The sequence below is a fragment of the Rhinoraja longicauda genome, chromosome 28 (assembly GCF_053455715.1).
Source record: "Rhinoraja longicauda isolate Sanriku21f chromosome 28, sRhiLon1.1, whole genome shotgun sequence".
Taxonomy (NCBI): domain Eukaryota; kingdom Metazoa; phylum Chordata; class Chondrichthyes; order Rajiformes; family Arhynchobatidae; genus Rhinoraja; species Rhinoraja longicauda.
The window spans coordinates 7,777,710-7,804,051 of NC_135980.1; the positions used below are offsets into that span (position 1 = coordinate 7,777,710).

At 41.0% G+C, this 26,342-nt stretch overlaps 1 protein-coding gene across 1 annotated transcript in view; it reads left to right on the forward strand.

Annotated features, from left to right (window-relative positions):
• bsg (basigin) overlaps positions 1 to 25,751 on the forward strand; it is a 38,079-nt gene extending 12,328 nt beyond the window's left edge. Inside the window, exons 2-8 of the mRNA XM_078424192.1 lie at positions 7,746 to 7,923; positions 11,392 to 11,480; positions 15,706 to 15,842; positions 16,499 to 16,772; positions 22,161 to 22,185; positions 22,273 to 22,355; positions 24,103 to 25,751. Coding sequence (XP_078280318.1) covers positions 7,746 to 7,923; positions 11,392 to 11,480; positions 15,706 to 15,842; positions 16,499 to 16,772; positions 22,161 to 22,185; positions 22,273 to 22,333 — 764 coding nt within the window. The 3' untranslated portion in view covers positions 22,334 to 22,355; positions 24,103 to 25,751. The remainder of the gene's footprint in view (positions 1 to 7,745; positions 7,924 to 11,391; positions 11,481 to 15,705; positions 15,843 to 16,498; positions 16,773 to 22,160; positions 22,186 to 22,272; positions 22,356 to 24,102) is intronic.
• The last annotated feature ends 591 nt before the right edge of the window (positions 25,752 to 26,342 follow it).

The following is a 26,342-nucleotide window of genomic DNA, read 5'->3' on the forward strand; positions in this document are numbered from 1 at the left end:
CATTGGCCACTGCACTGCTCCCAGTTTCCTGGAGCTGGGGCCCATTGGCCACCGCACTGCTCCCGGTCTACCGGAGCTGGGGCCCCTTGGCCGTTGTGCCGCTCCAGGTCTCCTGGGGCTGGGGCCCCTTGGCACTGCTCCCAGTCTCCTGGGGCTGGGGGACAACAGACATGTTCTCCCTCTTACCTTCCTCCTCCCCTGTTTTCTTCCTCTGCCTCCGTTGTCGGTTTCTCCCGGTTGCTGGCCTCGTCCTGGGAGAGGACTCTTTTTTGGGACTTGCTTGCCCCCTCCGGCTTTTTCTCTGTGCGCAGAGCCTTCAGGGTTTTCCTCAACTGTACCAACTTCCATTCCAACTCTTCCTGTTCCCCCTCTTCCATCGACTCGCCCTCGTGGGCAGGGGGCTGGGGGGCTCTGTCCTGCGGTTGGGGGCTCGAGGTGGTCGCGCTGTCATCGCCCCTGCTCTCCTTTCCCATTTGGGTCTTAGCTGTGGTGGGAGGCGTCTCGACCACCCTGGGGGTGTTGGCAGCGGCCCCTCTTATCGCCTGAGCATAAGTGCTAGCTCTTTTTGGGCAGGTCCTGTAAAGGCGGCCTGCCTCCCCACACAGGTTGCAGCTCTTGCTCTCCTTACAGTCCCTTGTCTCGTGGCCTTCTAGTTTGCAGTTTCTGCAGACGACTGTCCTGCATTCTGCCGCCACGTGCCCAGGTTTGTTGCATTTCCTGCACACCCTGGGCTGCCCCGCGTACGTCATGTAGCCTCGGTTCCCTCCAATAGCAAACACCGAGGGAGGGTGGGTGATGAATCCCTTCCCGTCCACCCTCAGCTTCACCTTTACTTGCCTCTTGCTCGTCCAGATCCCGAACAAGTCCGTTATGTCCACACAGTTCCCTGCCCCTTCGACATAGCGCGTAAGGAAGGTGAGGACATCCACGACGGGCACATGTGGGTTGAACATGTGCACCGTGATCATCCGTTCCCTCTGGGTGGGGAGGGTGAAGAGCGGCTGCACCTTCAGCAGCGACAGCGGGGCTTCATCCCCCTTCTCCCGGAAGTCTTGCAGCATCTTCTGCCATCCCGCCGGGTTCTGGAAGGTGACATCGAAATATCCATTACCTGGGAAGTCCTGGAGGCAGAAGATGTCCCCGGCCTTGAATCCACAGGCCTCCAGCAGCACCTTCTTGATGAAGAGGTCCCTTGAGAAAGGGGTCCCCTCCCTGAGGTCCTTTACTGATACTCGCAGGGTATTCCGGATACCCTGTCCTCCAGCTCCGCTAGCTGCTGCCATCCCACCTGGATAAGGGTGTTAGGTTGGTTACCCAACCAGCATGGATCCACCCCTAAACCAGACTCGTGCTCCTGACCTCCGCTCCTCGTCAATGATCCACGCCTCAATACAGATACTGCTCTTATAAGAACATTAGGGTTGTAGCTAATCCAACTCGTCCTGGGAGAACCTCCTGAGTGATCAAGGTGTCTCCCCTGCCAGGTAAGTATCCTGGAAAATTATGATTGCTCTTGATTGCTGTCAGTTGTTAAATTGGACATGGTTGCTTTTTTATTCTTGGTGCTGTTTGTCAAACATCCAGCTACACTACACAGCTAATAGTGAGTTTAATATTTGGTTTACTCAAAATTAAACAAATCAATTGATGCTGCAACAGTATTGTGTTGGCTAATGTGAAGTGGTAGCCTTGTTCATGATGAGTGCTCAAGGTGATTTTCACAGCAGCAAAACAAAAGCTCTGTGGCTGGCAGCTGATTTGTGAGGAGAGTCCAAAGAAAGTACTTAATTTTGAGCGTTCTCTAAATGAGCTCTCCTGATCATTGAACAACAGTGTTGAGATTTATTATAGCTATTTCTGACTTTCAGACATCCTTTTGGTTAGATTGCAATTGCCCTTTTGGTGACTGCAAACATGTTCTTCCATGCAATGAGCCCCAAAACATTGAATCCTTTGTCATCTTTTGTATAAACGCTTCTGACCTTTTGCTGGTTTTACTGATTTTTTGAGTTGGGACAGTGTTGTAAAAACACATTTTCAGTTGCTAATTCTATTCGAGTGTTTTTCCATTTGTTAACATGTCCCTTTTCTCTTAATTGCACAGAAAATGTTTGATGCCCTTGGCTTCATTGATTTGATCATGTTATACGTTTGCAAATTCTATTTTATCACCTGGTGTTTATTGATGATGGTAGCGTGGCAATGTAGTTTGGTTAGGAAAACAGCCCTGCAGGAACCCTGTTTTTGCTAGTCTCATTTATGGCTCTGTTTTGAACAGAATTTGTTTTTTTTTATTATTCACCCACACTTATACTCAACTCCGGTGTTCAACTTCTCCATGGCAAATGATGCAGCAGTTTAAAGGAAGTTTTCTTAGTATGCCACTGGACAAATTTATCACAATGGGACATCTAATCCTATATGAATATGTGGTTATATTATTAACATGTATATTTTGTTTTCCACAATTATACATTGGCAACTGACAAATTTTATAAGTACAATTTTTTTAAATCCGCACATGTACGTATAGATATCTCATAACACCATACAGGTTCGGATTCAATCAGCTTGGTCTATTTTTTGATCTTTAAAATTCTATCTAAGAGTGATGCTATGATACAGCTGGTAGAGCTGTTGCCTCACAGCTCCAGCAACCTGGCTTCAATCCTCACCTCGGGTGCTTTCTGTGTGGTGATTGTGTGTTCTTCCTGTGGCTGTGTGGGTTTCCTCTGGGTCCTTTAGTTTCCACCCACATCCCAAAGATTTGTGTGTTTGCAGGTTAATTGGCCTCTGTAAATTGCCCCGAGTGGGTAAGGAGTGGTGCTGACAGGCATGTGTCTAGGTTGTATCTTCCAAATTTCCAGGATCTTTAAAAATGTTAGTTGAGAGTTGGGAATAAAATGGAAAAACACTAGATAAAGAATGATTTTTTTTTTAACCTGATGTTTGTGGTGCTGCTGCTAAGAAACGGACAATGCTTTACCGCTACTTATCTTCCCTTGATACTTATCCATTCCCTGGATGTATTGGCAAGTGACTATAGATTCAATGTTTTTTGTGGGAGGAAATTCCGAAGATTCGCAATCTTTAGGGTGAAGAACTTATTTTTTGCAAACCTGCACGTCCTTGGGATGTGGAAGGGAGCTGGAGAGAAAACCCACGTGGTCACAGGAAACGTACAAACTTCGTGCAGACAGCGCCCATAGTCAGCATCGTCCCTAGGTCTCTGGCGCTGTAAGGCAGCAACTCTACTGCTGTGCTGCCTCGATATCTATATAGTATATTTCCACAAATACCATATACTCTGATTTTGTTTAGTCAAGTGACACAATGGTTGCTACCAGCAGCAAGATCCTTATTCCAGTGCATTTCACACTAAATTATTAAAGGCCATCTGAAAATCTGAATTTATCACATCAGCTGTTGTTATTGCCTAATCTGGGTATAACTCGTCTAAAATGTGACTTGCCTTTCATAAATCCATGTCGATTCTGCCTAATCCTATTTCTCTAAGTTTTGAAATATTTATAACTGCTACATACATCTATTTTCTTTTTCTCTCAAATTGTGGGTCTGCCATCTCTTCTGCAGTAATAATTCCAGAATATATAAATTCTGCCACTTGGTGTGATCCGTTATCTTCATAGCCACTTGCTTCAAAAGGCTGTGATGCAGGTCATCATGTCCTGGAGATTTAATATTTTTAACTTCCTTTAATTACACAAAATGCCAGTGTTTTCATTTGAGATTCTCATTCACCGTGGATGTATGATTTCTCCTCCCTTTCCTTAAAGGATTGTTTGACATGTTAATCTTATCATTCATATCATATGGTCTACGTCAAGATGCTTTTGTGCCCACTGATGTATTCTACTTCCCTTTTCCTTAACAATGCCTTGTCCTTTGACATTTTTCCAATCTTTTGGCATGCTGATTTTTTTTTTTCAGGCATCATTACTGATCTCTTCTCTTAGACCATTATGTATCTTGCTCTCTTAGCTGTAGATAGACATAATTACTGTTTGTTTCGTTCAAATGCAAGACCCTGCGTACAAATTGAAGTCAATATTTTGCAATGTTCCACAATGAACACAATTTTAACCCTTTAACTGCCAGATTATATACTAAAACTCTTAGCATGGAACTGAAGTCATTATGTGCAAATGGTAACAAGTGCTAAGGTTTGCAAGCTATTTATAACATTTGTAGTAATTATAGTATTAAATGTTTAGGTCATAAATGATAGGAGTAGAATTAGGCCATTCGGCCCATCAAGTCTAATCCGCGATTCAATCATAGCTGATCTATCTCTCCTAACCTCATTCTCCTGCTACCCATAACCTCTGACACCTGTACTAATCAAGAATCTATCTCTACCATAAAAATATTCACTGACTTGGCATCCATAGCCTTGTGTGGCAAAGAATTCCACAGATTCACCACCCTCTGACTAAATAAATGTCTCCTTATCTCCTTCCTAAAAGAAAGTCCTTTAATTCTGAGCCTATGACCTCTAGTCCTAGACTCTCCCACTAGTGGAAACATCCTCTCCACATCCACTCTATCCAAGCCTTTTACTATTCTGTATGTTTCAAATGAGGTCCCTCAGTCTTCTAAACTCCAGCGAGTACAGGCCCAGTGCTGACAAGCGTTCATCATTGGTTACCTACTCATTCCTGGGATAATTCTTGTAAACCTCCTCTGGACCCTCTCCAGAATCCTTCCTGAGATATGGTGACCAAAATTGCTCACAATATTCCAAATGCGACCATACCAGTGCCTTATAGAGGAGCCATTACATTCCTGTTTTGTATACAAGCCCTCTTGAAATAAATGCTAGCATTGAGTTTGCTTTCTTTACTACTGATTGCAGATTAACTTTTTGGGAATGCTGCACCAGCATTCCCAAGTCCCTTTGCACCTCTGATTTCTGGATTCTCTCCCCATTTAGAAAATCGTCTATGCCTTTATTCCTGCTACCAAAATGCATGACTCCACACTTTGCTACCCTGTATTCTACCTGCCACTTCTCTGCCCACTCTCCCAACCTGTTCAAGTCCTTCTGCAGAGTCCCTGCTTCCTCTGCACTACCTGCCCCTACACCTATTTTCATATCGTCTGCAAACTTGGACACAAAGCCTTCAATCCTCTTGCCCAAATCATTAATATACAACGTGAAGAGTAGCAGCCCTGGCACTGACCCTTGCGGAACTATAATGAACTATTTATTTCATTATAGGTAACTTGCTCAATTCTCAACTAGGGTTGAAAGTTGAGAATTAATTCATAATTGGCAGGTCTTAAGTAACTACTTCAAAAATGGGATAATTCCGAACGTTCTTGGGTACTGAAACTTACTTTTAAAATACTGGCTTGTTTATTGGGTAGAAACTGCAAAAAGTCTTAAGAAATGTTTGTATTGCATTAAAATGCAAAATATTTTAAACGTTATTAATCTGATATGGGTCGAGGCACTTCTTCAGACCCGAACGTCACCCATTCCTTCTCTCCAGAGATACTGCCTGTCCCGCTGAGTTACTCCAGCATTTTGTCTACCTTCGATTTAAACCAGCATCTGCAGTTCTTTCCTACACATAATTAATCTGATATGATGGCTATCCTGGTAATATAATACTTTTTCTTTTAGGATGTTATCACATGAAATGAGAGAGGGAAAAAATATTTTTCCAAGCCTCTAACATTTAATCATACACTGTACTTTGGTGTTATTTCATTGCTGTAACAGGTTTATAACAATCATAAGTGTTTAATGGATGTGAGATTTTCTATCTGTATTACTGGAAATCTATGTGTGGTTGCATGATTACTGAGTTCCTGGATAGAGTATTGACTTAAGCTCAAATTTTTTTAAAGCTTAATTTGTATCAAATAAGTCTATCGTTAACATTGCAGTATTTTGGGTGCCAAAGTCTAACGCATACTTTGCACATTTCTGAGCTTTCAGAGGAAAGCTACACACTGAAGGTATTTTTTTAAAGGCGGTAATTTTGTGTAGCCAGGGTCTTGTGCTGAGTCTGAACTGTGAACAGGATGTATTCACTCTAAAGTATAAGGATTTCCTTTTCAGCATTTTCTTTATTCATAAACTTTAATTTGTTCAGTTTGCTATTTTGTTGCAAATGATTTTTTTTATTGCAGCTGGTTTTATAAAGCCACCACTGTCTGACGTGAAGCTAATTGAAGACAGTATAGAATTGCACTGTGAGGTAATTGGAAAGCCCACACCTGAAATTCAGTGGTGGGCTGTAGAGGGAAATGACACTGAAGTCATGTCACAGCTCTATGATGGTGCGCGACAACAGCGGGTCAACATCAACCTCGCCTATGACCTTGATGCCAAGAGCACCATCAGCATCATGAATCTAAACATCGAAGACACGGGCATATATGAATGCAGAGCCAGTAATGATCCCTCCCGCAATGATTTAAAAACGATCCCACAAGTCAAGTGGATACGGTCTCAGGCCACAGTAATTGTTATTGAACGTGAGTGGTGGTAGCCAAGCCCAGTCAGAGATGTTTACCAGTAGCTTAGTTCAAGCACCTGGTATGCATTTTTCTGCCCTTTGTGTCACCCCTCTGAGAAAACCCCCATGTACGATTAAGGTTACTCCAGCCCTTTTTACTCCTTGTAGCTATCCTGCTCTGTTTTTGTCCTGTGACTTGTTATAAGGTTGTGAGATTGCTTTCCAAAATGTTGTTGTATTTTAAGTTATTTTGCTTACCATGAAGATTGGCTGTACATCTGATTTGTATCTGATATGGAATAGCAATTTAGAAAGCTGCTGGAGAACGCATGCTTTACATTTGTGTTTATTTAATATTAGCAGAAATTTTAGCTTCATGAGCATAAATATTAGACACCTCGCTTATCAATATTTACAGCAATACAACATAAAAAATGTAGATTATCTTTTGGTTACGTTACGATCTCACACTCTGTTACTGGTCTTTAGTTTTACCTTTATGATCAGAAGATGGCACCTGCAAGCTTTCTAGTGTTACAGGTTGGAATTGGATACTTCATAATTCCTGACGAAGCTCTGTATTTGGTTATAATATTGTGACTCCTGTACTGATTTGTATAATGGCTGCCATTTTCTACATTATCAGCGTTGAATGTTGAAGCCTCCTTTGATCCTTCCTTGCCTTAGACTGCATTGGTGCCCTTGTATTTTGATGGTTGTGTTACAGTGGCTGAATATTATAATGTAAAATATTTCAGTGGTGGTTTGGTATGGGGGTTGGTCCAGGAAACAGTAAACGGGACTCTAAACCTTTTGATAATTGGGCATCTTTGTGGCATTTACCTATTGTAGCTTGATAGATGACTTATATAAGAAAATAACTGCAGATGCTGGTACAAATCGATTTATTCTGGCAGCGGCGGTGGAAGCCTCAGGGGGGCCTGATGACTTGCCTGCTTTCATTTAGAAGAGTATCGCCTTTATAAAACACAGTGCTGGAGTAACTCGGCAGATCAGGCACCCTCGGGAGGACATAGATGGATAATGTTTCGGGTCAGAGCCCTTCTTCTGAAGGAGGATCCCAACCTGAAACACCACCTATCCATGCTCTCCATCGGTGCTGCCTGACCCACTGATTTACTCCAACGCTCCGATTGAATCAATATTCCATCTGTAGTTCCCTGTGTTGGCCATAATGCCTTTCCATTCAGTTTATCTTCATTCAAGCTCATACTTGTTCCTCTTTGCCATTAGACCCAACAATTATCAAGGATCCACCAATGTTGGAATTTAGTGACAATGTAAAGGATGCCATTCTACGCTGCAACCTGACAGAACCACCTTCTCCTATTGAGGGTCATGTGTGGAAAAAAGATGACGTGGAAATCCCAACAACGAGGGATTCAAATTCATCCCCGCTCATGGAATACAAGTATGTTCATTTTAACTGCTGGGGCAGCTTGTTTTATTTTGTTGCCGCAAAAGAGTCTGGCTCTACTTCACGATGGTTCTTTAAATATATTCATAACCATTGTTACGGTTTATTCTTACTATTCTACTTGACCTGTCTTTAGTTCCTGCTACAGGTGTGCACAGTTTTCAACCCTCCAGATTTTTTAGTGAAGTGTAGCACCTGGTGTCGTTTCACTTTAAAACTAGATGCTGATGCAGCTGGTCTGCGCCAGCGAGAACTTTACCCACTGCATGGTCTGGATACAACTATTTATGTGGCTCATGTTGTAGCCCCATGGTGACAGCGTTTTCTTCAGGCTGCTGCCACCGACAGAACATGCTCTGTCATTGTGGGGCCCTCCCCCTCACATGCTGCCGCTTCCAAGGGAGTGCACGTCGGCGACTCTTGGGGAGGAGGTGGCGAGGAGGCACCAAATAGACACAGCGACAGGAGGAGGAGGAAGCGGTGGTCGAGTGGGGAGCGACAGGAAGAAACAGCAGTTGGGAAGGAAAGGAGCGTTACGGTGCCTCCTGTTGGTGGCAGCAGCTTGAAGGAAATGTTGTCCCCAGTGGCTCAATGTGAGCCGCAACATTAGCCATCACAATCTGACTCTGTGGTGAGTGAAGGGCTCGCTGGTACACCCTGCATGCCAGTTAACGTTTTTGTAGAGGAAAGGAACAGCTTTCCACCAATTATGCTAACTAATTTTGGAGGTGGAGGGTAGCAAGAAGAGAGCATGTATCCAACTTGACCTTTAATATTTGTATGATATAATACACAGTAGAATAAATACAAGAGAAATCGTATTGATAAAGGTAACAAGTATACAATACAAACAAGTATACAAAAACCCCAAGAAAGACAAGTGTATTTAAAGACTATTTCAAAGTTGCATGCCACCTTTTCCTGAAGGGTTAAGAAAGGGTCAACCCTTTTTACCCCGCGCATCTAATTTAAACTTTGACCCTCTAACCTTAAAGCAATGCCCTCTTGTATTTAATTTTGCTATCCTGGTTGAAATGTTCTGATTGCATACCATATCTTTCTCTGCAACCTGTGACATTCCAGAGAAAACAATCCCAAGTCTGTCAAACATCTCCTAGCTAATATCCCCTAATCTAGGTGTCATTCTAGTATAATTGGCCGACCTAAACTGCACACACTACTCCAAATGCGGCCAAACCAAAGTCCTATAAAACTGCATCATAACATCCTGGCTCTTATACTCAACGCTCTGACTTATGAAAGCAAGCATACAGTATGTTGCCTTTACCACTCTTATCTACTTGTGTTGCCATGTTCAGGTAATTATGGACTTGGACCCCATGATCCCATTGTACATTAGTGCTGTTGAGGGTCACGCCATTGCCATTTTGTATGTTACCTGTACATTTAACCTCCCGAGGTGCAACACCTCACATTTGCTTGGATTATGCTCACAAATTTAGTATTTAAGAATCTTCTTGATGACCATAACCAGAGTGCTCTGTTAACTGAATATAGTAAACTGATCCTTGTGTATGTAATTTATTTTCCTTTCTCCTTGTAAATCATCTATTTTTGAATATTTTCTGGTCTTCGTGTATTGAGGATGCCATGGTCGCTGTTCCCACAGAATTCCACCAGCGTCCTGTGTTGTCAGTGCTTGCAGCAGCTGCTAATCATTCGTAAACCCATTTCTTTGTTGGCTTTGCTGTGGGATTATCTGCTTGAGGATTTGATACGTGGAAGGTGATGGTGGACGTGTTTTTGCAAACTTAAACACTACTGGCTGAGTTAGACGAATAAGGGATAATCGGTATTACTAGCTATGATATAGCTGATACTTTTGAGTTATCTGATTTGTGCAGCAGAATACATTTTGATAAATAGCAAAAAGCCATAGCCACACTGACATTATATGGTATTTGTGTAAAGACCTGCAAGAAGCTGGACTTGGGGTATGGGGAGAAGGCAGGAACGGGGTACTGATTGAGAATGATCAGCCATGATCACATTGAATGGTGGTGCTGGCTCGAAGGGCCGAATGGCCTACTCCTGCACCTATTGTCTATTAAGCTAATTCACTTGAACACTTACTCTGTGAAAAATAGGGTTTTAAATTTGATCCAAGCTTCTGAATTGTCTTTTATTGAGTCTGCAAGTGCTAACAAAAAAAAATAATGAGGTCGCGTTGTTTATTTTCCCCATCTATTCTTCAAAAAGCTTTTTGCAGATTTCTCGACTGTAATTGGTCCTCCTGGTTCTTGGGACTGTTCAAATGGCCATTCTTAACTAAGGGTTGTGGATGCTCCTAAACTCCATAAAAGGGCTAGCTGTTTTATTAAATATAATTGCCCTGATTGAATATAAATCTGAACTTCTACCAGGTGATCACCCTCCCACCACTGCCAAGGCTATTATTAAACTGTCCGATCTCAGGCAAGGATATATAAGAAAATAACTGCAGATGCTGGTACAAATCGAAGGTATTTATTCACAAAATGCTGGAGTAACTCAGCAGGTCAGGCAGCATCTCGGGAGAGAAGGAATGGGTGATGTTTCGGGTCGAGACCCTTCCTCAGACTGATGTCGGGGGCGGGACAAAGGAAGGATATAGGTGGAGACAGGAAGATAGAGGGAGATCTGTGAAGGGGGAGGGGAAGAGAGGGACAGAGGAACTATCTAAAGTTGGAGAAGTCAATGTTCATACCACTGGGCTGCAAGCTGCCCAGGCGAAATATGAGGTGCTGTTCCTCCAATTTCCGGTGGGCCTCACTATGGCACTGGAGGAGGCCCATGACAGAAAGGTCAGACTGGGAATGGGAGGGGGAGTTGAAGTGCTCGGCCACCGGGAGATCAGATTGGCCACAGAAGATGGAGGTGTAGGCAAGTCCCAAGAAAGCAGATGTGGCTCAGAAGATGGAGGCAAGGATATGACATTATTAAATAGAAAAGCAGTTAGGAGAAACTCAAAGTTTATTTTGTACCAGAACTGAAACAAGCTGTTAGGAATCACATTATAGTCCACTCAAAGACCAGGTTGCTGCAGGTTGGGTAGCAACCAGTGCAACAAGAATTGAGAGGTAGTGGAGCAGAGGAAGCAATAAAGAAGAGAAATTGTTTAATGGTGTGATTAATGTCACAGTTAACTCTTTATAAGCCATAAACATTTTTTTAATCATTTGCTTTGTTTTTTGTAGTTGCTCATCTCAGTAACTAATAACATTTCATTAAAATTGCCTTTCAGCTGTTGATAGAGCATGTTTCTGGCATTAGATAACCACAAGGCTGTAGTCTCTTGTCTTTTAGGCTTGTTGCTATGTAGCCATATTTTTAAGATGTAATTTCCTGGTAGAAAATGGCACCAAATCTGCTTGGTTACAAAAATGCTTCAGAAATGCCATTACTGTTTTTCATGTCAATGATTTGGTTTGTACATCAGATCTGTACTGTTTATTCTTTCAGACTAGATGCTGTTGATGCAAAACATTCAGGGATGTACACCTGCCAATATTTCACAACTCCTCCTGCCAATGAAACCATCACTGTGAAAGGTATGGAATGTTAAAAATGTTTTATTTCAACTGAACAGCCTAATAAAAAGTTTTTCCATTGATTGAAGAATATTTTGCTAGCAATGGAGGTTATAGTAAAAGGCAAGATAATCTCTGCTTCGTGGCTCTCTCACACCACTTTTGTTTGCTGGTGATTGTTGGGTGATTTTTACTTTCTATTTGCTGAATGGGACAGTTTGTCTGAAATCATAGATGGAAGTGAGTAAGAGGATCAGAATAGTAACTGCCGTAAACTAAATTAGTTGCATGCCAGTAGATGCAATGATGCACACACCAAGCATGTTTTTAATCTAGTTTGGGCTGTTGGGATGTTTAAATTTCTTGTGCAGAAGACTTCCTTTCAGCATCCTCGCTAAGATTTTTCTCAACATACCATCATCTGCATAGATTATCTGCGTAATTGTCTGCAGGAGATCACTATGTGCAAATTGGCTGCCTCATTTCCTATATACCGGTACCTCTCGTTTTATGCAGGGGGTTCATTCCTGAAAAGCAGTATGCAAATCAAAATCACACAAAATAAACATAAGCGAATGCGTAAATTTGAGCACCTTCTTTCAAAAGTACAGGGTGTAAATTAGATTTGGGTATTAAAGAAGCACTTTGTTTCTAACTAAGCTAAACAGTATTTTTATCTATCAGGTTAATTTACCTTTCAGCAAGCAACCAAGGTTTAGATGTCCTCTTAGATGAGTTGTATCGTGTTCCTGTGTCTGATCTCCCTGCATATTAGGGACAATTTTAAGAGGCCCATTAACCTGCAAACTTGCACATCATTGGGATGTGGGAGGAATCTGGAGAACCCAGTCTGTGTGTTTGGAATTTATTGCATTTTTCTGTTTAGGTCCTACTTCAGTCCCTTAGCACAGAATAGGAAGCCCACAAGACTAGCCAGTAAATTAATTGGAAAATGTAGCAAAGTGAATGGTTCTCTTGGTTGATCGGAAACACTCAATTTGCATATGCTGTTCTAGCAATGCACTCAGTGTGCTTTGTGTATTGTGTTGCCTTTTATGGCACCTGCCTGGAATAACATCTCCAAAGCCATTAAGCTTAAGTATAAGAGAGATACAGTGGCGTAACTGTGGAGCTGCTGCCTAGCAGTGCCAGAGACCCGGGTTTGTTCCTGACCTCGGGCTGAATTTACAGGTTCTTCTGGCCACATGGGTTTCCTCTGGGTTCTCCGGTTTCCTCCCACATCTCAATGATGTGCAAGTTTGTAGGTTAATGGGCCTTTTAAAATTGTCCCTAATGTGCAGGGAGATGGATCCCAAACAACTAATGGGTGATCGGTGATCGGCATGGACTTGGTGGGCCGAAGGCCCGCTTCCATGCTTTACCTTTAAACTCTAGTGTGCAGTATTTGAACATTATTTATTTCAATTCTGTTCTATTTTTTGGCACTGGTTTACTTTAATTTGCCTACTGTATAAGAATTTATAACAGGGGACTTGAGGTGCTTTACAGTGAGTACCTGATTATGATAGTACTAAAGACTGCGTGATAAAAATTAGCACAAATGGGAGTCTTCTGGCCAACCTCAGGCCATGTTGTGCAGCAACCTGGGTTATTTTCATAGAGCCCAGAGTATCTTTGTTTTATAAGAGTTGAGCAAGTCTCCCTGGGGAGATCTGACCACAACATGATCCATCTCCAGCCTGTGTACAAGCCTCTTGTACACAGGCAACCAGCGGTGATCCGCACAGTTAAAGGATGGTCCGAGGAGACTGAGGAGGCTCTGAGAGACTGTTTCGAAACAACTGTGTGGGGGGAACTCTGTGATCCCCATGGGAAGGACATTGACATCCTAATCCAGTGCATCACGGACTATATTAACTTCTGTGTGGGTCAACCCTGACATAAAGGATCTCCTTAAGGAGAAAAAGAGGGCCTTTAAGTCGGGAAATAAGGAGGAGCTGAAGGCTGTGCAAAAGGAAGAAGATGGAGGACCAGCTGCAGAGGAACAACATCAGTGGAGTCTGGAGAGGCCTCAAAACCATCTCTGGGTACAAGGAACCGGACTCCCGGGCTGTTGGGGACCAGAAGTGGGTGAACGATCTGAACCTTTTCTTCAACAGGTTCGATCAGTCACCTACCCCTCCCCCGGTCCAGTCACCCCTGCTGCAGCCCCCCTTGTCCAGTACACTGCCCCACCTCCCCTCCCACAGCACTTGGGTCAGTCATCACCCACTGCTTCTGTTTCTCCTGCCCCAACCCCACCACCCACACCCCCTCCTCTCACACCCTTGAGCACCCAGCCCCTGTGCTCCAATCTGTCCTTCTCCACAGACCAGGTGAGAAATGTGCTCAGGAAGATCAATGCGAGGAAGGCGGCTGGTCCGGACGGCATCAGCCCGAGGCTACTCAAGTCCTGTGCAGACCCGCTGTGCGGAATAGTGGAGCATGTCTTCAATCTGAGCCTGAAACTGGGGAGAGTTCCACAGCTGTGGAAAACATCCTGCGTGGTACCGGTGCCAAAGACGCAGCACCCGAAGGAACTCAACAGCTACAGGCTGGTGGCACTGACATCACACCTGATGAAGACACTGGAGCGTCTGGTCCTCTCCCATCTCCGCCCCCTGGTGAGACCATCAATGGATCCACTGCAGTTCGCCTACCAGACTCGCATCGGGATGTAGGACACCATCATGTAGGATCACCACCTCACATCCTGTATTCTGGACTACCTCACCAACCGATCACAGTATCTTAGCACAAACGACCTGGTCACGGACAGGGTGGTCTGCAGCACTGGGGTTTCGTGGGGAACAGTGCTAGCTCCATTCTTGTTCAGCCTGTACACAGCGGTCTTCAGGCACAGCTCTGCAGACTCCTATCTACAGAAGTTCTCCGATGGCTCTGCGATCGTCGGCCTCATCACGGGCGACGAGGACAGGGCGTACACAGAACTGATCAAGGAATTTGTGGACTGGTGCAATGCGGGGGAAACCAGGGAGATGGTGGTAGATTTCCGCAGGCGCAGCCAGGTCCCCACGACACCGGTGAACATCCAGGGAATGGACATCGAGAGGGTGGATTCTTATAAGTACCCGGGTGTCTACCTCAACAATAAACTGGACTGGACTGAAAACACCGATGCGCTATACAGAAGGGCCAGAGCAGACTTTATCTGCTAAGAAGACTCGGGTCCTTTGGAGTGCAGGGTGCACTCCTAAGGACCTTCTACAACATGGTGGCTGCATCGGCCATTTTCTATGGAGTGGTCTGCTGGAGCAGCAGCATCTCAGCGGCGGAAGGGAAAAGACTCGACAAGCTGGTCAGGAAGGCCAGCTCTGTCCTGGGTTGCCCCTCGACTCAGTGCAGGTGGTGGGAGAGAGGAGGATGATGGCAAAGCTAACAAGGCTGCTGGACAACGACTCCCACCCCATGCAGGACACTGTCACTGCACTGAGTAGCTCCTGTGTGAGGGAGAGATATAGGAGGTCCTTCTTTCCCGCTGCTGTGAGACTGCACAACCAGCACTGCTCCCAGCAGACGAGTCAACAATAACAGCTAAGAACACACAGAAAACTGATGACAATTTATGTATCTTTTATTTATAATGAATGATCTCTTGCTATCCACTTTGCTGCTGTAACACTAAATTTCCCCGGTGTGGGATGAATAAAAGGAATATATATTAAGTATTTCATTGTTCCAATGCCAGTACATACAACAATTAAATACTCTTGACTCTTGCTAATTCTTTTTTTGTAATCATGTGAGAATGAACCTAGTTTATAATTTTGGCTGAGGTCCATAATGAGTAGTCAAGGCTACTTGATAAAGAGAGCTGTAAGATGGCATCAAGGAGTTTGCTTTGTGTTGAGCATAAACTATGTCCAGAGGTTAAAGAGCAAGTAATTTGATTTACAATATCTTAAAAACAGCTTAGGAAACCAACTCTTATTATCTTTTAGGGTTGGTTTTGAGATACAGTGTGGAAGCAGGCTCCACCGACACGCACTAGGGACAATTTACAATTATACCAAGCCAAGTTGTGGGAGGAAACAAAAGATCCTGGCGAAGCCCCATGTAGGTCATGGGAAAATATGCGAACTCTACAGACAAGCACCGGTACTCAGGGTCTCTTGTACTGTAAAGCAGCAACTTTACTGCAGTGCTGCCCTTTTGCGTTACCCAAGAATGTGTCTGTCAAGGGAAAACAGCAGGGATTGATTGAAAATGTGACTTTTTAAACTAGCTCCACCTGGTGTGAATGCCGACAAGAAATCTGAACATGGAAACGAGGGAGATTATGGAGTATTGACATGCCGGAGCAGTGGGTTTCCATCGGTTGAGAACTGGTCATGGTCCCGGCAGACCAGCGCTGGTATTGAGGTAAATTGCACTATTAAGCAACTACTAATTATTGTGGGTGACAAAGTTGCTTATTTGGTTTGGCTTCATTTGTGTAATTTTTTTAAAGATGAAATGTTATTTCCTCTTGACTCTTTCTGATGTGGAATCCAGCATTGTTTCCAGCCGATTAAATTTTTGGTTAATTCTTCAAACATTTATTTTATGTGGTTGAGTCCAGTCACTGATTAAAGTTGCAGAAGCTTTAAGGGTAATAGTCCGATTACCATGATTTGGCTTATTTCTGTTACACTTTATAACAAAGTCTAAGACCAGAATTGGTTTTCTGAGCAGACCAAGCCTCTTTTTTTCTTTCTGACATACAATTATATTTAGGTTGGTAAAAAGCACTGTTTGGTAATAAGCAAAGTGTATAATTTTAAGTAAGCAGTTAACGGGGGTGTATTTTTCCATTTATCCAGTCTCTTTTTTCTTGCTAAAAATACACCTGTGTTTTTGATCAACAAGAAAATATATCAATAAGGAAAAATGTTGGTCGCTGGACATTTTAGACAAAAGTGAGTTCTCTCGGGTTGCCTTTTTGCTTAGAATCCCCTCATCAGAGCTGCACAAACCAAGAAAGCTTGAGTATTTTTATTCTTTATTGGAACATTTTAAAATATTTCTTTCAATTTTAGCTTATTGTCAATGGGACAAAGAACTTTCACATCAAGAACATGGGAAATAAGACTGAGTTGCGCATCTCACAGCTGGATATTGAGCAAGACCAAGGAGAATATTTCTGCAACGCAACCAATGAAATAGGTGCAAGAATTGAAACCATTCATCTTCGAGTTCGTGGCCGTTATGCTGCTGTCTGGCCTTTTTTGGGAATTGTTGCTGAGGTGATTGTGCTTGTCGCAATTATCTTCATTTATGAGAAAAGGAGAAAGCCTGATGAAATTTCAGATGGTAAGTTAATAACTTTGGTCTTTTAGGTTTATGCTTGCATAATACATTGCAGGCTTTTAGCTGGTTCAAGAATATTGGTATATCCTTTTCATAATTAGAACTGACTCAGGGAATCTCAAATTACAAACTGTAAATTCGAAACTAATGCTGAGAATCTACTAAAGAACCATCATTTTCAGTACATCCTTCAATTAACCCTGGTTTTTTTTACCTGTTCTTTCCCCGGTGGTATTTCTGACTGAATGTTATCGCAAAACATTCAGTGCAAGGTGAATGCATTGAATGTATTTGCAATCGCTCAACTAGCAAAATGGAGACTTGACAGTTTAAATGTCTATTCTTAATGCTGCACATGATGTGCTTTTTTTAAACCAACTAAAATCATTGAAATATTGAAGATCAACTTCCTGAAATTGTGGTGGTTAGTTGAGAGAATCTGTGCACAAATGATGGCCCTATTTGTATTTAAAAGGGCAGATAGTCAACTTTTTGCATAGTGCCCTTCGGAGTCAAACAGCTCTGGATGCTACAAACATGGATTAAATTAAAGGCCACAGAACAATGCAGATGTTAGAAATTTTAAATTGACTAGAAAATCTTGGAAATGTGTGCCAAGTTGATAAAGTCTCAAACAATATACCATTAACGTTTTAGCCAATTAATGATTTTAATTTGAAAAGGCCTTTGCCTTGATGAAGTATTAACTGTTTCCCTCTCCACGCGTGATACTTGACCTGCTGAGTATTTCAAGCATAATGTTATTATTTCAGATTACAACAGACTTGGTCAAAGAGGCTTGGTTTAGTTAGAAGCTCAAAGATTGAGGGGGATTTTTTAAGGTAGGAACTCAGAGTGGTGTTTTTGCAAATAGAAGTGTAGTTACCGAAGTAGTCATAACATAAATGAGTGAAAATTATCAATGTTTTGGACTTGCAATATTTTGAACTTGTAATTCTCTATGAACTTCAGCAATGAAAATTGAGACACATGCATCATTTTTTGGATCTCGCTTGATTATGTCTGAACAGAAATGGAGAAGTGCTCATGTGTGTGTTGTTGCAGTGTCATTAATTTTGAGTCAAAACAATTCCATTTTATTTCATAGGATTCCTGCATTTTTTAACTGTTTTGAGTCCATTATACTGGAATTTTTGACAATGGTAGATTTGAAATAAAACCAGAAACTAAGAATCTGAAAGTGTGAAATGATGCGATTTGAATATACCTTTTGTTAGTATGTGGAAATGCAAAAAAGTCATTTTTAACAAATTGGAATTTGTTAGACATTTGTAATTTTCACATTTGCAAGATTTCAATTTGAATTTTGAAAGAAAGGGATTTTTAATCGACATTTTTCATCAATCTATGTCGATCATGGGAAATAGACACTAAATGCTGGAGTAACTCAGCGGGACAGGCAGCATAGCATCAGAGAGAAAGAATGGGTCGAGACCCTTCTTCAGACTGATCATGGGGAAGTTAGGTCGACTTGTAGTTAACCTTCTATGCAAATAACTGGCATCTAAGATGAAAACATGATTTTATCTGTTTATCTTCATCTTCATTTTTTCTCATGTTGGCTTTATCTTCAAATCAACAGATGATCTCAATCAATTTCTTGGTATTTGCAATTTTTGATTTGATTTCTCATTAGATTTTGACAAATTAATATAGTCCTTCACTAATGTGAAGCACTGTAGAGGAACCAATTATATTTTTCACCAAGTAATTGCATTATTGTGATTGAAAAGAATAAGTTATTACGAAAAGTTTACACTGTTACTATTGCATCTAGCGTTTATGATGGTTTTGGCTAGCAATTGGTTGAGCATTTTCAGTTCCTTGTTCTGGATGTAATGGTAACAATGTCTCAAGGGAGGTACATTTTGAAAAGATGGAAATCCTGCCAACTATTGTCAGGTGGAGAGTCTGGATGGGCCACTGTATGGCAAAGTCTGTTGGTTAAGTTTGTAGCTAGATGAGGGTAGAGTCCATCTAGGGAGATGGCAGAAGTTGTCTTCTTGGGTAGGGATCTGATTGCAAAAAATAAAAGAGAGATCTACATGTCATTTTCCTTGACCTTGCCAACGCGTTCAGGACTGTCCCTCACAGTTTCCTCTGGGCATCCTTTGACTTCAGGATACCAGAGACTATCGCAAGCCTTGTCAAGGCTTATTTTCAAGATCTGCAGCTCTGTTTCACCACGCCAGACTTTAGCACCACATGGCACTGCATGGAGATTGGCCTTAATGGCAGGGTGTACCATCTCCCCATTGATTTTTACCATGGCTATGGAAGTCATCAGAAGGGCCTCCAAGTCGGTAGTGGGTGGCGAGCGGCTGAAGTCTGGAACCCATTAGGGCCTACATGGTTGACATGACAATCATAACAACAACAGCACCTTGCACCAGGCGCCTTTTAGGGAAGCTTCAAGAGAACATCACTGGGGCCAGAATGAAATTCAAGCCGTCCAAATCAAGAAGCATTTCTATAATCCAAGGCAAACTGACAGATCAAAGGTTCTTCATTGATCTGATTGCAAAGAATAGTGTGCATAGTGTTAGGTGTGCCTGGAGACTTCAATTCTTGGCACCTTTAGAGAATTGGATAGCTGTTGGATCCCACAGTTCTTGCATTTTCAATTATCTGTTAAATTGATACCTTTTTTGAAGTCTAGCCTCTATCTCGGGTGTAGGCACAGTTGAGACAGTTTATGACTGCTTTCCCTCGTTATCTTGTTCAAGAAATCTAAAAGTAGCCATCTGGTGGGAAGGATTGTGCTTCTCGTAAATAGCAAAATCACCCTTGCAGTAATTTCAAAATTGGATGTGACATTGTTTTGTAACCTGCATATTTGACAGACCAAAGAATGAATTCTACATCAAATTATCAGTAAGGGCACTTGATTAAATTCTGTGCCATGCTCAAGGCCATTCTGATATTTACAAGGAAACAAAAATGGGCGGCATGGTAGCGCAATGGTGGAGTTGCTGACGTGTAGCGCTGGAGACCCGGGTTCGATCCCAACTACAGGTGCGGTCTGTATGGAGTTTGTGCGTCTGTGACCGTGTGGGTTTTCTCCGACATCTTCGGTTTCCTCCCGCACTCAAGACGTACAGATATGAAGGTAAATTGGCTTGGTAAATGTAAAAATAGTCAAAAGACTAGGTGGACTGTGGCATTGTCAAGTAAACAAGGCTGGTTGAAATTAGACATGATAGCTCAGGTTAAGCAGAACATCTGAGTTTCCATTCATTTTGGAGGAAGAAAAGGTTATGCATGGTGTAAAGCAGATAGTTTCTGATGAGCTTCCTGGTACTGGCAAAGATAAATTTCATCACCATTGAGTACCTGAAATGACTAGAGTAGCTGTCAAGGAATTTTGTGGAGAATTTACATTTTAAGCCTTCTATTGACTCGTGTACAAGGTCTTTACATAATTCAAGCAAAATATTTTATTTCTAGTTTGCTGCTGGTCCATATCCTGTGGTAAGTGGAATAACCCCAATGGATGGGTTGCTCAGAATTCAGGTTCTTGCCATCTTTGCACAGTTGTGCCATCCATGGGTTTAGTATTAGTTTACTGTAAATCGAATAACTTGCTGGTTGAACTGGCCCTTTTCCATTATTTATGCCTGAAGGTTGTAAAGTCATTTACTACAGCCACTCTTGATGCAAACTCTGTTGAAAAGGTGCAGTGTCAAACGTAGTACCTGTTTAAATTTCTCAATATTCAAAACCATCTAAAATGTCAAAACTTTGTTTAGTGTAGTTTAGAGATACACCGACCAGCAATCCCTGCACATTAACACTATCCTACACACAGGATAATTTACACTTATACCAAGCCAATTAACCTACAAACCTGCATTTCCCATCTTTCAACAAGTCACCATTAATCGTATAAAGTGCACTCCCCGCAGATGATAAATGTTGGCTGAAATGTGATCATCCTGTAAATTTTATGGTAACACAGATCTGATTTGCTTTCAGAATTTATGTAAATATATTTAATGTCATTTGGTTTATTTCTCTGGGAGTGAAATAACCAACCGGTTATGACTGGTTTGGGCAATAATAATCACTCCAGCAACAGTTGTACAAACAAAATTGCTCGAAGATCAGAAATTGTTTGAAAGTAGAAAAGCCTGGTGGTAATAATCTTATCACTTCAGTTTCCAGTCTTGGCAGGAAAGGTTAATGATTCAACCATGCAATGGTGTAACACAGAAGGAAGGCTTTGTACCTTCTGGTACTACAGTAGAAGTTCCCATTTAATTTCCCACCCTTGGTTTTTCCTTAGTTCTGTAAATGTTGAGTCGTTAAAAATTGCAGGGTTGCGTCCTGTCACCATCTGACTTACTATCTTTATGAACTTGGCCAAGAGCGACCAATAACATGATTTATCCTAAACGGCCACTTACAAGGCTCCAAATTGGCAAAACAATTTATTGGAATTAGATTGTTAATAGAATATTTTTGTTAGCTACACAAATTGTATGCCGAAGTATGTTCAGGCTTGGTTTTTTGTTTTGTTTAACAAAGGTCAGTTTTGGGCAGGTGTGCTTGGTTTTTAAAAATTTAAACTCAACACATAAAGGCTCATTTATGTGTGAACTTGGTCTACGTTGAAAATACTTTCGGGTGCTTGCTTCCCAACAAAATCTAACTGGGAAGTTGGCTGTAAAAATGGTCTTTAAATTGTATTTCAGGCAAAAAAATCAATGAATGGTGTCAAGCTCGTGCCGAAGTAGATTTCATTTAAGGAAAACAATGCTAAACGGCTTGCCTTATGTACAAACTGCTCATCTACAGCTCCTAGTGTTGATAAGACATCTACTTATTTTAGTGTTAAATTTAGAAACAAAAGTGCTGCTTTTCTGCTTTCATACTTGGAATAATACGTTTGAGAACTCCAATAAAAATGTTGGTATGAATTCATGATTTTAGAGACTGGAGTCTATATAAAACTTTACAAATAATATTTTATTAGGTAAAGATGTAGTATTTGGCGTCTGAAGTTTGGAAATATGACTTGCAAAATGTGAGAATTGCATTTTTCACATGACCAGAATTCAAAAATAAGGATGAATGCGAGTATGTGAAGTACTGGGACAGATCTTATTGGCATTTTTATTTTATCTTTAAACATTAATCATTCATCTCTGTACTGTAACACCAAACCGGTTGTAAAAGTCTCCCACTTTGTTATCAAGTGACTTCACCTTGACTCAAAAATCTCCAATTACTGCTTATCGAGAAGCTTTTTTACAGAAATTACTGATCAGGTTTTGAAAAGTTAAATGCCAAATGTAAATGTATTAAATATCTTGATATGCATATACTAAACCAATTTTTGTTTTTGCATGTGAATTTGATGCTGAACAGATGATGAACAAGGATCTGCTCCTTTGTAAGTTTATCTAACTTCCATATTTAAGATGTTTTTGAAATTAGTCATAGTAGGCAGTCTTTCACAAATTCTTCATTTCTTGTCCAGGAAAAGTAATTCATCCACAAATCATAAGGATCAAAATATCAGGCAGCGAAACTCCAACTGATTTGATTCATCCTTCACTGCAGGTCAGTAGATCATTTATGAATGGCAACATTCATTTGAAGTTAATTTTCTATTTCACAAAGTTCCAGTTTCATGTTCCCAATCATTGCCTAATCTTGGTGATCTATCCCTCTCTTCTAAAATGGCTCAACGTCAGAACTGTCACTTTTGTTGTAGGCATTAGGGAATTATTTTAAAGTGAATGTAAGCTTTCTTTCTGTTAAAATGACAAAAAGATAACGGTCAATTTTTAACTCTGCTTAAGATAAATTTACTGTTAATGGGCTACTTTTGAAGTTCAGACAAGGCAACTAATAGGCAAGATGGCAACCTATTTGTGCACAATAACGCCCCACAGAAAAGCAACGTGAGAACAACCATGATATGCTTGGTGATCTTGCTTGAAGTCACTGTTGACCGTACAAGAGGTATTGCTCTTTGCACGACATGATCTTTAGCATCTGCCTGCGAAGTCATCATAAACAGGCACCTGATGGTACAGAGTGTTTATTGGTATGTGGTTTTTGAAACAAGGCCTTGAATCAAATCTTTATACAAAAAGGGTTCAAAAGACTATCTTTAAGTTGGAGTTTTAGATGCATTCTAGGAACACCCCATGAGGTATTGAAGCTGGAGTTCCTTGGATGACCAAAAAAAATGTAAAATAGAACTGAAATAAGTATATGATAGGTGATTAACTCAAGATAATTAGATTGATTACAGGAAATTCAAAGGGAAGGTAAGAAGGAAATTATCAGCAAAGAGATGCAATGATAAAAGAGAAGCAACAATTGTAAAATGTAATGCAATGCAAAGTATTATTAAGGCACATGAACAGCAAAGGCACAGTGAAGCAGCTGGGTAGAGCTGCTGCTTCACAGCGCCAGATTTCCTGGTTTGATCGTGTCTTTGGGCGTTGTTTGTGTAGAGTTTGCACATTCTCCCTGTGGCTGCTTGGGTTTCCTCTGGGGGCTCCATTTCCCCCCCCCCCCCCCCCCCCCCACGTCCCAAAGGTGTATTGGTTTGTAGGTCAATTGTCCTCTGTGAAATTGCCCCTGTGGAGTGAATGCGAGAGTGGGATAACAAAGAACAAGTGCTAATAGATGATTGGGCGGCATGTACTCAATGGGCCGAACAGCAGATTTTCCATGCTGTATCTTTCATCAATCCGATCAACAGCAGAATGTGAAAAGAGTTATCAAGCTCCATGTGTGGTCTCTAAGGGAAGAGTAACCATAAAACTATCGTAAGGTGGCTGGCATGAGGCTTGAGATGACCAAGATAGATTAACGGACTTTGCTAAATGGATGATGGATACTTTTTAAAGAATTTGTACAAAAGATTACCAAATAGTAATGAATGCTAACTTCAGGTTACAAAGGATATGAGATAATGTTTGATGCAGAGAAGCATACAATCGCCAGAAAAAATCAGCTTGCCTGAGGAGCGTTTGCGTAGACAACAAGTTTGTCTGAGAAAACGAAGGTGAGGATGGAGTGATTTAGTGTGGAGCATAACAAAAAACTCTAAAAGCTTCTGTGGAGAGGTTAGTGAAGACAAATGTTGGGTCCCCTGCATTCAGAATTTTTTTTAATCTGCTCACTCACGTAACACGATATTTGGAATTTCTTGCTCATTGAAAATGCAATTATATCACCATGGAGCTGTTGAACAACATTCAAACTTTTGGGTTGGGATTTACTTTTTCTTTTTCGTGACGTTCTGTACAATGATCAAATTTATTTAGTCAAGATCATTTTCTCTCCCTAGGAGGAGACCGACACAACTTTAAGCAAGACTGCAAAATGGCTGGGTTTTCTCGTTGGCATAGAGAATGTCACCTTCAACATGATTCAAGTATTTGATTTATTCACAGATCCTAAAGCAATTGGATCTACAAAAAAACTTAATTTAATTGCTGGTGGCTTTCAACAAGAGCATAATGCCATTAGCACCAGCAATCACTTAGTTAAAGGAACCTGTAAAGTTTTTGGCCTATCTTGCCTGTATAAACTGGACTAATGTTCTTCGTAAACAATCTGCTTTTTCTTTACTATTAGATTGAAACCTGTGTGTTCTGTTACACATGAGCAGTAATTTAATATTTATCATCCTGCTTTACATTTACAGATTACCATAATTATTTTGGCTGGAATTTGTAAATACAAATATTTCACTCTTAATTTATCACATGTAGACCAACAGTAATGATGCAGTCTAATTATTCTCATATTTTTAATCTTGCATGTTTAAATTTACAAATTGGCTTTTGATGTAGTGTGAAGGTGATGAGTTCTCTAATGTTGTCGTGTTGTTCTCTCGATTGATGTATACCCAAGAAAATGGTGATTTGCAAAGTATATGGTTAAATTCAATGTTTGGATGTGTGGAATGGGGTAGTATTTTGTTAGCTTTCATTATGTGTCGAGGTCATTGAAAAGTGATGAGATAAAACGCTAGTCTATCCGATTTGTATTTTAATGGGTATAATGGAAATGAGATGAGAATGCCATTTGCTGATGGTCAGATAGAATGCTAGTTAAAATTAATACAATACTGTTTTTTCTGACGTTGTACACAGTTGCTGATTTTCTGCCACTGGTTAAATTTTATACTTGGGATCCTACTCAATGAGGACAGCAATTCACAAATACTTTGCAGTTTAATGACAAAGGGGTTGAATACCAATTTTATACTGTGCTGTAAATGTATGTTCAGTGGAACCCATTGGTCAATATTTTAGTGCCCTTGTTGGCAATTTGAGAAGACAATTGTTTATATGGCTCTAATAGAGAAAAAAAATCTCGATTGCTACCACTTGGGTTCGAAGAATTAGATTGCATCAAGAATTGGCCTGAATCTAATAATCTGCTAGAGCCATCTAAATTGGTTTTGTTCAAATGATGACCGGGATTCCCAGACCTGCAAGCTTTCACCAATGCACCCTCTGGTTTTCTGTTGACAAATCGTTCTGTAATGGGGGTTTAAAAATGTTACGCATACTTGAGTTATTTGCTCATGCTCCATTATTGACATCAATATTTTTCTACTTCAGTATTACTGTTAAGATTGTGCATGAAACTGTGATCTTTAATGTTATTTTCTTGCTTGGTGGGCTCTGCAATTTCGAGTTTACTGCAGGTGAATATATAGTACGGTGTATTACTATTGTACTGTTAGTGCCATTGTTGTTGGAGCTTAATTTGCCAATATATTTGCTGCCTCTTTGTCCAGGAAAGAAAAGGCCCAATTAATATGGTGTTATTTTGTTGCTTGTGGTTTCTAGCTGTTTTAACCTTAAATGTTCCCCTGCAGGATCAGCTCACGGGAGCTCGAAATATGTTGGCCTCGGTCACACTGCATATTAATGTTATGTTCAGGTGTTTTTTGGAAAACAATAAAATTATTCTTTGCTTTTGGTGAAGTCCTCAGTTCAAAATTCATGGAAATGTAACTGATTTGAAAATGTATGATTATTATTATTTTTTGACTGAGGACAGTTTGCAGTATTTGGCCATCGTACGGCACCACTAATTGTACTATGTCGATTTTTTTTCCCTTGCTAAATCTTTATTGCTGAAGAATAACTCTAAATTTAAATTAGATAACTTTTTCAAATTCATTTTACCACACTGCTTGCTGTGAAAGTCGCCTAGACTTATCTAAGAAATAATTCAAAGAGCACAAAAAGCACATCCAGTAATTTTCCACAGTTCAGTAATTTTCCACAGTTACATGACATCATCTAGTCTTAACAATAACATAGTAAGGTTTCCATAGTATAGTTCTTTTAATTGTTAGGGGGACAAACAGGAGTAAAGAGGAGTTGCATAGCAAAGATGATTAGAGAGGCACCGTTAGGCGATCAGGAGGCACCATAGCATCTAGTTCAGAACATTGGAATGTCCAGTCCTCAACAAACCATGAAAAACAACTTCTAAACCCTGGGAAGCAACTTATTATCTGCAGGTGTCTGGTACTGTGAAGGCCGACTTCCCATGGGAGCGTAT